At 51.9% G+C, this 12126-nt stretch overlaps 1 protein-coding gene across 1 annotated transcript in view; it reads right to left on the bottom strand.

The window, feature by feature from the left end:
- Positions 1-1552: 1552 nt before the first annotated feature.
- The window catches only part of ACBD6 (acyl-CoA binding domain containing 6), an 81338-nt gene continuing 70764 nt past the window's right edge, over positions 1553-12126 (bottom strand). Inside the window, exons 7-8 of the mRNA XM_048312746.1 lie at positions 6175-6205; positions 1553-2159 (exon numbers count right to left, since the gene is read on the bottom strand). Of these exons, the coding sequence (XP_048168703.1) occupies positions 2005-2159; positions 6175-6205 (186 nt within the window). The 3' untranslated portion in view covers positions 1553-2004. The remainder of the gene's footprint in view (positions 2160-6174; positions 6206-12126) is intronic.

Below are 12126 nucleotides of genomic sequence, written 5' to 3'. Positions count from 1 at the left end.
TGATTTCCTGGAGTAGATGCCAAGCTTAGGGCGAATGCACATTAACCACTTTCTGTATCGGTAGTTAAAGGCACCAAGGGATTTAACAGCAATCCGCAAGGCTGCTGGGGAAAGGTTTGGCTGAATAAAGCAGATTATAAACAATAATATATGTCTTTCTCTCCTCCCCCCCACCCCCACTTTCTTTTTTTTGGAAAGGCTCCAACCTCACAAACAGACCTAAAGTGCTATAAACATCTCCAGGGCTGAGCGCTCGGGCCCCAAATGTGCTCTCTGAAAGCACCGGCACCACGGCTGCTGCTTTTCATCCTGGCTTTCACAGAGATTTTTTATTGCCCAGCATGTCCATCAAGCCAGGCAGTGGCTTTGCATTATGGCCCTGCACAGGGGTGGCCTTGCTTGTCCCCAACCTTGGTGCCACCACGTCTCCCTCACGAAGGCAGCGTGACCCCAGCATTGGGGTTGGCGTCTTTGCTCCATCTGCATCCAGATGCAAAAGCGCCAGGCTGTGATGAGCCCGGCCACTGCCAGCCTGCAGCTCCCCTGGGCAGGGGCAAGGGGAGCACAAGACATTGGGGGGCCCTTGCTTAATATTAAGCTAATGGAAAATAACCTGCCCAAGCCGCTGTGTCCCCATCATGGAGCCCGGCCTGGCCCGTGGGCGGAGCTGGAGCCAGCGCAGCAACTTTGTCAGCATCAGCGAATGCTGGCAGGAGCCACAGACACTGTGAGGGGCCAAAACCCACGTGAGCCTGCTGCCCAGCCAGGCCTCAGCCACGGGAACATTCCCATTTATTTTCCTGAGGCTGGATGTGCTGCAGAACCTGATGGCAAGTGGCTTCCTGTCACAGCGCTAGAGATTCCCTCTGCTCCCCCCGGGCTGTAAATCTTGTCTGGGAAAAGCAAACTCATGGCGATATCCCGCAGGGAAGCCACAGTCTCCCGTGGCCATGCACCCACCCACTGCAGCAGCCTCCCTCCCAGCTGGGAGCTGCCCCACAGCACAAACCCATCCCTGGCAGCTCTCATGGGCCAAGTCGGGATGCTCATGAGGAAGCATTAACCCCCATGATCACCCCACATCACTCCAGCACTCAGGCATGGCCATGAGGCACATTTTTCCCACTTTCTGGGTACTTGGCCAGCTGAGAAGATCATGAAGTGTCTGAGACAGGCCCAGAGGGGTGACAGGGTGGGTGCAGGTTCATCTGTGCGCAGCTCTTGCCAAACCTCAGCCCCGAAGGAGCCATTCCAGGGATGGACGCGCAGCAGGAGGCCCTGGAGCCCTAACGGAGGTGGGGTTTAAAGGCATTCAATTCAGCAAAGTGGTAAGAGTCCTGTCAACTTGGAGAGGCTGACTAGCAACATATGTTGTGTGAGAACTAGAGGGACAGACAGACACCTGTGTGACCCTGCTGTCTTTGCTGGCCTCTCTCCCCAGGACAAGAGCTCGAGCAGGCCTTCCCAAGGGCTATGGCTGCACTGAGCTGCCTCCCATTCTTACGGCTTCCAAGTCAGCCCTGTGAAAACAAACAAACAAACACACTGAAGCTCGATCCCAACACTGTGCTTTTATTTATATGATTTTGTTTGGACCCAGGGAAACAAACAAACAAACAAACAAACCAACCAACCAAAATTCAACCTGAACAGGAGAGATGAGCATCTCACCTGGCCCCACATCCCCACGGAGGAGCCGGCGGTCAGCCCGCGCTGCTCTGGTGAGACAGCCAACACAGTGCTCATGTTTGATACATTAAAATAATACCTGGGGCCTCCTCCAGGCCCTCTTCCCCCTCCCTCCCCCCTCAAATACTGATAAGCGTCAGAGCATGCCAAACTCTGATCCCATCCTGCTCAGGGCCTGCGCTTGGCCCTCTTGCCGGAGAGCCCAGCCAGACCCGGTGCTTTAAAAGGTCCCCTCGAACCCCCGAGGTGTTTGGGGAGGGCAGCGGGGAAGGGGAAAGGGAGGTGTTATTGCAGAGCATCTCTGTGGCCCCGGGGTCAGGGCTCGCCGGTGCCGTGCTGCTGCAGCGCCCAGGTGATGGCTTTGGAGTCCGTCACCTCCGCGGGCAGGCAGCCCTCCTGGTCCCGCAGCCCGGGGTCGGCTCCCGCCTGCAGCAGCAGCTCCACGATGTCCAAAAACTCGCAGGTGGCAGCTGGAGGGAGAAAGGGAAGGGTCAGTCCGGGCTGCTGGCCCGAGGCGGCGGTGAGGGGCGTTTTTGGAGCGGTGGCTGAAGCTGGCGTGTGCTGGAGGCAGGAAACGCCGGCTCAGCACCTGGCCCGGCAGCAGAGCATTGCCCGGGGCAGCGTTCAGCACGCAATGCATTCCTTTGGATTTAAGAGTGCAAAGGAAGGAGAAAGGACAGAGTGAGAGCAACGCAAAGCCAGAAGTCCTGAGGGGGTGCTGCTGGTGCACCCAGCACCCAGAGCCTGCGGTCCCGTCAGAGGTGCAGGGAGCCGAAGGAGCTGCAGGGCATCCCCTGGGACACGGGGGGAGCCTGGGCACACCTTGGCCACGGCTCCTTCACATCCAGGAATGGAGACCGACCCTGGCAAGGGCCCCAGAGTGCTACTGCAGCACTGCAGAGACCCCCAAAGGGAAAGCATTCCCTGCCTGCTTTTGTACCCAGAATTTATAACGCAGTCACCGTCTGTAATGGATCGGTAAGCCCCTGCCCCTCACCTGCTTCCTGAATCTCCCCGGGAGTAGGCGGCACATCCCAGGCAGGACATCATCAGTGCTGCCTCGCTCCTGGCTCTTGTCCATCCCTTCCCTTTGCACAAAATTCAGATGGTTTATAGCTGCCGGCCACCACTTCCCCAAGCACCAGCTCCGGGCGACTGTGCCCACGGCCTGGGACAGCTGTTCATGGCACACCTTTTATTCCTCATACCTCTACTCATCCCTGATTTTCTCTGCCAAGATAAAGTTTGACCTGGGCTCTTCCCTGTCCTAGGATGTAACAGTGTTACCCTCAGGATGCTAAAAAAAAAGAACCAGGAAAATCAGGAAAACTCTTTTAACACTGAAGAGCTGGACTTGGCTGACATTAGCAGAAGTCCCAGACCCTGGATTTTCCCTTAAGCCTGTGCAACTCAGATCCCAGTGAAGCCAAAACCTGCCTTACAAGTCCATGAAGCTGGCAGCTTCCTCTGGCATCGGTAGCAACTGGTTTTAATCACATTTTGGGTGTTTTTATAAAGCATCCGACTGACTCCTTTAGTAATTAGAGTGTCTTTTGCATTACTCTGCAGTCTTCTGCTAATCCAAAAGGACAAGCAGTAATGTCTCATTAAAATAAATTCAGTGTGTGATTGGAGTTTATACTGAAAAGATAAAAAAGGGGCCAAAAGGAGGAAACAGGTTGGTGAGGAAGCAGGTGGGGCTGTGGGCGAGGCTGAGCTGAAGGGGAGCACATCCCTCTGCAGAAAACAGACTTCCAGAGGTGCCAAGGAAGCTGTGGGGGCAGCTTCTGGGGACGGGCAGCCAGTCCCTACAGGGAGAGGTGGCTTACTCGTCCGGTGCTGCTGCTGGTGGGCCCAGCCCGTGTCCTTGAGCAGGCTGGGGACATCTCTGGGGACGAGCACAGCTGCTGGATTTATCACAGCCTGGGACCCTCGATTTGTCAAGGGCTGGAGCGGCAGCCCTGACACTGGCACGGGTGAAGATGAATTTCCATTCAGCGCAGTTCGCCTCCCGACTCCATTAATCCTCAGGGTTCAGATGATGAATTTTTTTTTATTATTTATTTTCCCTCCAGCGTCCCCTCCCACTGCCCTGCCACAGCGCAGAGCCGAACAGATGGTGCTTTGCAGGGAAGCCGGAGCGCCCAGGAGGATACAGAGCCGGCCCACTCCGCAGCCACGTGGCCACCACTGCTCCGAGAAGCCTTGATTTCCTCTGGGAGAGGCAGCAGCAATGATTTCAGTATTCCCAGTGGGTGGGTGGGTGGATGGATGGATGGATGGAGAGGAGCCGAGGGGAAGGGGCTGCTCAGCAGGGACACCGTGCGCACCCAGGGCAGGGGTCCGGCCGTGGGTCCGGCCGTGGGTCCGGCCGTGGGTCCCGCCGGGGCCGGTGCCGCCGGAGCGCACTGCCGCTGGCCTCCACTTAACCCCCGATTAAAGCCGGGGTCAGCGCCGAGCGGAAGGAGGCAGGATTTATAACCCACAGCAGGACGCGGTGCGACACCGGCTGTAATCAGGAGAGCTGTCACCCCAAGGACAGCTGTCAGGCCACGCCGGCTCATAAAAAGGGACGCAGACACCCTAAAAGCAGGGGCTGCCTTGCTGATGGGATTTAACCCTTCCCTGAATTCCCTGAACAGCCTCCAGCAAAAGGGAAGGCCTTGGGAAGGCACTGCTCTGCTCAGAGCTGGTGTCCACAGGAGCTCTCCTGCCTCTCCGCTGCAATTAACGGCTCGGTTGTGAAGGCTGACCCAAATGGGACTGGGAGGTGACAGTGAGCTCCAGTTTCAGGCCAACAGCCAATTGAATCAAACACAGTCACTCATCTGAGACGCTGTTTCCAAGCTCGAGGAGATTTATGGCCAGACCAGCAGGTAAGGGAATGAGGATGTCCTGGGGGCAGTGATGGCCACCAGGAACAGCCGGGCATCCACAGGAACACCAGACCTGTGTGCCAGCGACCCAGAGAGGCTTCCCTAAGATGATGCACAGGGAGGAGAGAGGGGATAATACCCAAGGAGAAGAAAAAGCGTTAACACTTAGCAAACACTTAGCATTTGGGAAGAAAACCCTGGAAAACTGTCATTATTGAAACACCTGAGCTGGAAGGGTGGATGAGAGAAACCATTTCTGAAACAATGTTCATTATACCAGTTATGCTTGCTTGTGTTAAACAACCTGCCTCAGTCCCCAGCCAGAGGGATCCACCTGCACGGAATTTAAACTCAGGTGATGCACCCACCTTTTCCTTTCACATACTGGGCTCGCTTGAAGCAGGTGCTCTTGGATAACTTACACATGTGCTACGCTTTTGCATAACCTATTGTAATCTACGGTGCATCCCTCAGCCCTGGAGCTGGGAAAGCATCTTCCCAGGAGAGAGAAAGCCCAGAATGGGGAATGAATTAGGCAGAGAAAGAGGCAATGTGGCATTTGAAGTGCCGTCCATCTGCGGACAACGCTGCGCTAAGCAACAGATTCACCATTCCAGTCACAGTGACAGGAATTTGAAAAATAGACTATCCTACAGGCAAGATCCCACAGGGACAAATCACACATTATTGTGACTACAGCCTCAGCTCAGGGGCCCGGGAATCTGGGAGCTTAGCTCCAGATCCAAATGCTTTGCTTTGGACTGATGTCTGCAAAGCAATTTTGCCATCCTGCTAATGTCCTTGTGGAGTGATCAAGAAGAGAGAGACAGACACAAACACTTCAGAATGACAAGTATGCTCTTAATTACAGTGACAGGCATCAAGAGAGAGTACAAAATAATAACTGGCTATGTCTTAATTTTGGGAAAAAAATTATGATCCAGATTAAATTGATACTTTTTTCCTATTCCCTGCACATCAGCACCGCATGCGTCACTTCAGTCTCTACTTTTCTCATTTGGAGATAGAACAATCTTTCAATTAAATCACGTATCTAATTAGCCTGTAATTGTAGGAGGGACACCAACTGTGACTTGCCTCTGCTGATTTTGGTAGCAGAGAAGCTGCTGCTCTCTCAGCTGTGATCGAACAGGTTTGTCACCAGGACACACAAAGGTGGAGGCCACCTTGTTGTCCCCTTCCCCTGACCTGTGTAACCTGTTAAAACTGGCACAGACCCTCCCTGAAGGCCGAGGGATTTGGCATTCCCTAACCAGAGCCACTCCTGGGTCTGCAGGTGGCACAACCACATCCTGGAGACACAGAGGTGTACAGGGAAACTCTGCATCATTAACTGGGGGAAAAGGAAGGCTTTAAGGTGACATTTGCAGAGGAGAACGAAGGAAGGGCAGCAATCTTCCCCGCTGCCTCTCCCAAGGCTCTTATTCCTACCATGCTGCGATTTACTAGTGGAGGGAGCCACTGGTTAATCAAATCCAGATTCCTTGCTCATTTTTCTCCTGAAATTTGCTTCCTGTGTATAGAGCATTTACTCCAGCTGCAAATCCATGCTGCTAAGAAGGAACAGCCAAGCTTAGAGGCAGCTTACCATAATGGAGTGCAGTCTGGCCTTCCCCATCCTGAAAGAGAGAGAGACTTGATTTTAGAGGTATAGGTAACATTGTGGTAATACAAATAAATCCCAGTTTTAAAGAAATAAGCTGAATCACAGCAATGTTTTAATTGACTAGACAAACAGCCAGGATACCCAGCTACCTGACAGCTGGGATTTGAATCATTATCCACCATCACTCCCTATTGATGGATAATCAATATCTATCCACCCGTAAGAGTGCGTGGATCACGTCATGACGTGAGTATAATTCAGTTCATACCGTTATCACTACCAGCCCATAAAAATGAAGGATTTCAGTCCTGTGGCCTCACTCTGGGATTCTCACTACTCCTGATGCTTTAGTGCAAGATGCTTCAGTGCAAACCCAGCTTTGGCCAACTACTTGAGAGAAGGGTAAAGAAGCGGACGCTCACACAGCTCAGTGCGCTGCACTCTTCAGCACAAGGGAGCACACAGGGGAAAACATCCCCGTTCCTTCCACCTGAATAAATCTTAGGTTCCTGCTTCCAGAATTTAGGTCTACCCCAATGCCCAGGTTAAGTTCTGTTGAGTCAGGAAAGGGCACAGTGCTCAGGGATGACAGCAAGTTGCCAAACTCATCCTTGTGAAACCCCTGCAGCGCAAGGGCAAAGCAAACGGCTTTGCCATTTTTGATCTGTAGCTGTTGGCACACAGCTCCCTGTTCCAGGTAACACTTCAGCCACTGCATCAGCTGCAACGCTCTGGGATGTGTGTCCCCTTCCCAGACTCCTGTGTCCCCTCCCCAGGGCTCTGCCAGAGTTGGTGCTTCACATCCAGCACTGCAAACCCAAGCACCTCACCCCGACACAGCCTCGTCCTGCCACCAGAACAGGTGAAAAACAGAAGGAAAGAATTACTGGTCCCTTTGCTTTCGCTACGCCAACCAGGATTAGCCTCTAATTCAGTTCTCTGCCTCCCCAATTTATTTGCATGTCTATGGAGACTTAAGTTTTTAATTACCATCATCTTTGGGATTAAGGTGCAAATTCTACAGTCTGCTGTGGATTCTGGAGCAGGGGAAAGGGAAAACAAGGGGAGAACAGGTAGAAATTCCACTCATAGCTGGAAGCCTTCTGCTTTCCCAGTCTGTTACTCTGTTTGATATTAAGCCTGTTGAGCTGAGGAATTAGGAATGGCCTGTGTTTTGGGGTGGGAGGTGCCATGCTTTGCTCTGGGACACTGCACCAACATGTCAACCATGGCAGCAACAGGGACAAAAAGCCAGATGTAACAGGCATTTGCTGCCTGAATATCCATTTCATGTCTTTCCAAGCAATGGGGTGGGAGGGTCAGATTCTTCCTTCCATGTGCCACTACGTGCCACTCATGTCTCTCACAGCAATGTTTGAAGACACCTCATTTCAGGAGCCTATGGCTGCCCCAGCTGTGGGAGCGGAATGCAAATGGGTGTCATTAGATGGTACCACAAACCAAAGAACTGAGGGGATCACAGACAGCATCCACTGATTATTCCACACTAATAAGGTAACCAGTGTGAGCCAGTGCCCCTGAGCGCTCCTTAAGCACACACCTGCTCAGAGGAGTGACCGGGCCAGCACGGACTTCAGCAAAATACAGAGCAGGGCTGGAGAAGGAGAGGTGGGAGTGCTCCGAATGAGTTATTGGGAAGGCAGGATGTCAAATATGTGGGCTGGGGGATGGGAATCCAGCTCCCCTCTGCATCACCACCTCCAAGACTGCAGCCAACAAAACTCACAGGTGAATGGGACTGGAGCCGTGCAGCAGAAACCCCTTCCCACAGGAACACTTCGCTGCAGAACTCCCTATAAAACACACAGGACTGCTCCAGGAATCCTACAGACATTTGCTCCTCTTCCAAAGGCCTGCAGCAGCTGGCTGGGGCTAACAAGGTTTTTTATTTCTCTTAGATGTACTTCCTGGCATCTGCTGGGCTAAGGAGAGAGCGCTGGTCCCGGCACAGGAAATGCGTCTTTTTAATCCCAGTGTGGTTTTTAAAAAGAGCTACTAATCCAGTGTTATGCAAACATGGTTTGCACTTCATTCACGCTGTGGATTTTCCCCCAGCTTTGAGCCTGCCCAATGGCCAAATGCTATTTGCTACACTTCTCAGATGCCATGCTGTTTGCTTCTATTTCCTCTGTGACCAATTTTAATCCAGGTAAATGGAAAAAGTTCTAGTGTGGTCACTCACTAACGGCCTTGAAAGCCCTTGGGAAGCTGCTGATCTCAATCCCTCTTTGATTTGGCTTTTTGGAGCACCGTGGCTAATTGCAGCCTGATGCACCCAGCTGCTCCAGGTATGGCAGCGCTGAGCCTTCAGAGCAAAATGGTCACACCTGGAGACTAATCAACGATGGGCTGTGACAGTCAGGATTACAGCTCCCATTGTGGGAATTAGGTGAGACAAATATTGCCTGCCAGGCACTGGAAATGTCTGTTTTGCAATCAAACACCATGTGCAGAAGACGAGTGAAGATGACTTCCAGCTGGCCTTGATGCAAGGGACATTTCCTGATGTGCAACAGAAAGCAGCAGCCCCTTGAGCGTTTTAGGGTCCTTCTCCCAGGATGTGCCTCTGTTGGGATGAATGATCCCAAACAGTGAGCAGGACCTCTGTCCTCACCCCACTGGCACCAATCAGGAGCAGGGCATCTGCAGCGCATCCTCTGCAGCTGGGAGGAGCATGGAGATGCTGGCGGTGATCAGATGGATCCCTTCAGCAGATGGACCAAAGAGAAGCTGCTCAGTAGGGAAGCTGATGTTGGAGAGTGCAGAAGAGGAGATGGGCAGCTCTGGGCCAACACTGAGCCAGGATGCCTCTGAGAAATGCCCTTTCATGCCTCTGTATCAGCTGGAAAAATGTCACTGTCACAGGCTGAAAAGGAGGAAACCTGCTCTGACTCAGTGAACTTCAACGCAAAAGAGGGGAAAAGCCAGGCTCAAAGCAGCAGCACACCTTCTGTAAAGGCTTGCAAGGCACTGCTTGGCCCTTGTCCCAGAGCCCTTTTAGCAATTCTCCATCTGGAACAAGGAGGAGCTTGTGGAAATGGCAGAACCCACACAGGCAGACAGATAATGACCAGAAAGAAAAGAAAGGCCATGGCACACTCAAATGTAAGAGTGCTCAGTTCCAGACACGTTACTGACCAGCAAAAGATCCGATTCCAAGCTTTCCTCTTGCCTCCTAATGCCATGTGCCATCTCTGGTGGCTTCTACAGCCTCCTGGCACATCTGGCTGTGTCAGGGCGGCAGCTGAACTGCATGGCCTTTCTGGGAGATGCAAACCCACATGCCCACATCTACCAAACCCATCAAAACAAAGACACTACAAAAACACTGGTACCTCCTACATCCATGGCCTGCGACAGATGTCACTCAATGAAAATCCAACTACCAGTGGATAACTTATTGGATAACAGGATTTTGTTCTGCTCCTGAGAAATCTAAGCAAGAGAAATGAGAGAAGATGGACCGAGCGCAGATGGACCAACTGTCTTATCTGCTAAGTGGCACTGTGGCTGCTGCACGTCAATTCCGTCTCATAAGTGATGGGATTATATCGGTGTTGCCATCCCATGTTCATTCCCTGGGAATTTCTGTTCCTTGCTTAACCCAACACAAGTTCTGGACTGAAGGGCAGAGACAAGGAAACGGCTTGGCTAAACCTGCTGAGATGCTGTGCACTCTGTAAGACACGATTGCTGCTGCCTTGCCATTGCAAACAGACCATGACTGGCCAGTGTGTGGCTGTGGTTTCACGGGGCAGGTTTAAAAGCAGTGCTGTATAAACACTGATGGGTCAGAGCTGCTTCATTTGCCCTCCAGGCTGTGTGCAGAAACCTGTCAGCAGGAGGGTGGCCGGAAGGGACACTGCCTCCTCCTCCATCTCACGTGTTTCGTTTAGCACCAGTGGAGAAAGAGGAAGAACAAATCCATGCCGGTTACCTGGGTGAGCTTTGGTCCAGCCCGACCCTGTATCGGTGATGAAGCTGGGGCTGGGCCCTCCACACCAGCACAAGGGTCTGTAGGGGACCCCACAGCTCCTTGAGTGCTGCTCCACACCGAGACCTCACCTCGAGGCCTTCAGTCACCTCCCTAAGCACAGACACCGAGAGTGTGCAAAGCACAGCAGCAAACATCCACACGAACCCTGCCCTTTCCAGGGGCACCACATGTGCGCTTTATTTGAAGGTATTTTTCCCCCCACATCACCTCTTCTTTCTGCTCATTTGTGGCACCTTTTAAGGGGCACTATCGTTCCCATTGACAGACTCTGATTGTTGGCAGGGATCGCAGGAGATAAGAACGATGAGGTGATAAGAGGGTTTAACAGCACTGGGTCCTGGGCAGCACGATGGGCCAGAAGGAAGATAAATATTTACACTACATCTTTAGAAGGTGAGTGAATAAAAAGGGGCAGAATAATACAGCCTCTGAACAAGCACCGGTGCTTAGGAGCTGTAATATAAATCTCTGCAGCCTCACGACACACACTCACTCAAGCCAGGGAAATGAAAAATAGCAAGAAAATACTTCCCTCCACTTTTAAAAAGAGTTTTATTTCTCATTTGTTTCTACTTTAGACTTCAACTTCCCAACAATTTACTTTAACCTCATCATCATCTTATTCTCTCTCTGAAATTTTCTCTCCAAGAAGACTGAGGGTAAGGCTACAGCTCAACACACCAGAATTTACCCCACCAATACTAAAACCAGGCAATGGGGGCTGATAGAACCATTCTAAACTCCACCAGAGGATTCAGCAGGAGACATCACCATGTGCATCCTTGGTCCCAGATCCAAGGCAGCTCAGGCACTCCCCAAGGACCAACACCACGGGACAAAGGATACAGAGCAACCTCGGCTAGAAGCAAAACCAAAAACCATGCACTGGTCACGAGCAGCTGTTATTTAGGGATTGCCAATAACCCAGGCTGACAAGGGCAGGGCTTGGGCATCCTCTTAAGCTTGGTTCCTCAATTAACTCTCCCACCTCCTCTGCATGCGTGCAGGTTTGGCAGGCACCCCTCTCTTATTGAGCTGTCCCTCTCCAAGAGCTCTCAGCTCTCTCCTCTGCTCACCTCCTCCCATTCTGACCCTTTCCTGCACTGTGCCAGGCAGATATCCCCGAGGATGGAAGGTGCTAGACATATTTTTATCATCACCTCTTGGGCCCTTCTCCAGAGCCTGCTGCCAGGCTATCATTTGGCCTATCTTCTAAGTGCCTCACAGATAAATTAGATCTGCATAGAGAAGCAATTATTACATTTCTAATGGCATGAACCCTTACAGCACAATCTGCTACTGAAAGGCAAAGAAAATTGCATTAGCTTTTGTTTGATTCAAAATTATGATCAAGGGAAGAGGGATGTTGAAGCCCTTTAAAGCCAAGCCTCTGAGCTGGGGATTTTTCTGTCTGGGGACCTCCCTACTTGTATTCACTGCTGGAGCTCATACTCGTGGTTCATTTAGGAGCACTAATTTGGAGGAGCCTCCGCTCACAAAGCTGCTGATAAAAGCAGATCTAAGAAAGCTCAGAGAGAAGAGGGTGCCCAGGAACCACCACTGGCTCCCTCCCGAAGCCTGCATCTGCTACTGCTCCCAAACGCCCCCGGCCCGAGGAGTTCAGTGTGCCAGCCTTATGCTAATCCCTCATCGCCCTAGTTTCTAACTGGTGCTGCACCTAAATTTCCAAGTGCAATTTCAATGGGATTTGTCACATCTACTGTGATCAGCATGTAGTGCTGCTGGCACAGATGCAGGCTCTCAATATCTCACCGCAGACATGGCTGTCATTAATTGCAGAACAAACTGATTTCTGAACCTACGCAGCAGCTCGTGCAGCAACACTGAAATTCTCAGGGCTGCTTTGCTGTTGAGCATTTTCATCCCATTTTGCAGCCAGCAGTCTGTGCCCAGCT

The sequence above is a fragment of the Corvus hawaiiensis genome, chromosome 9 (assembly GCF_020740725.1).
Source record: "Corvus hawaiiensis isolate bCorHaw1 chromosome 9, bCorHaw1.pri.cur, whole genome shotgun sequence".
Classification (NCBI taxonomy): Eukaryota; Metazoa; Chordata; class Aves; order Passeriformes; family Corvidae; genus Corvus; species Corvus hawaiiensis.
Note: the sequence above shows the minus strand (reverse complement) of the source record. Positions and strands in the feature narration are given on the sequence as shown.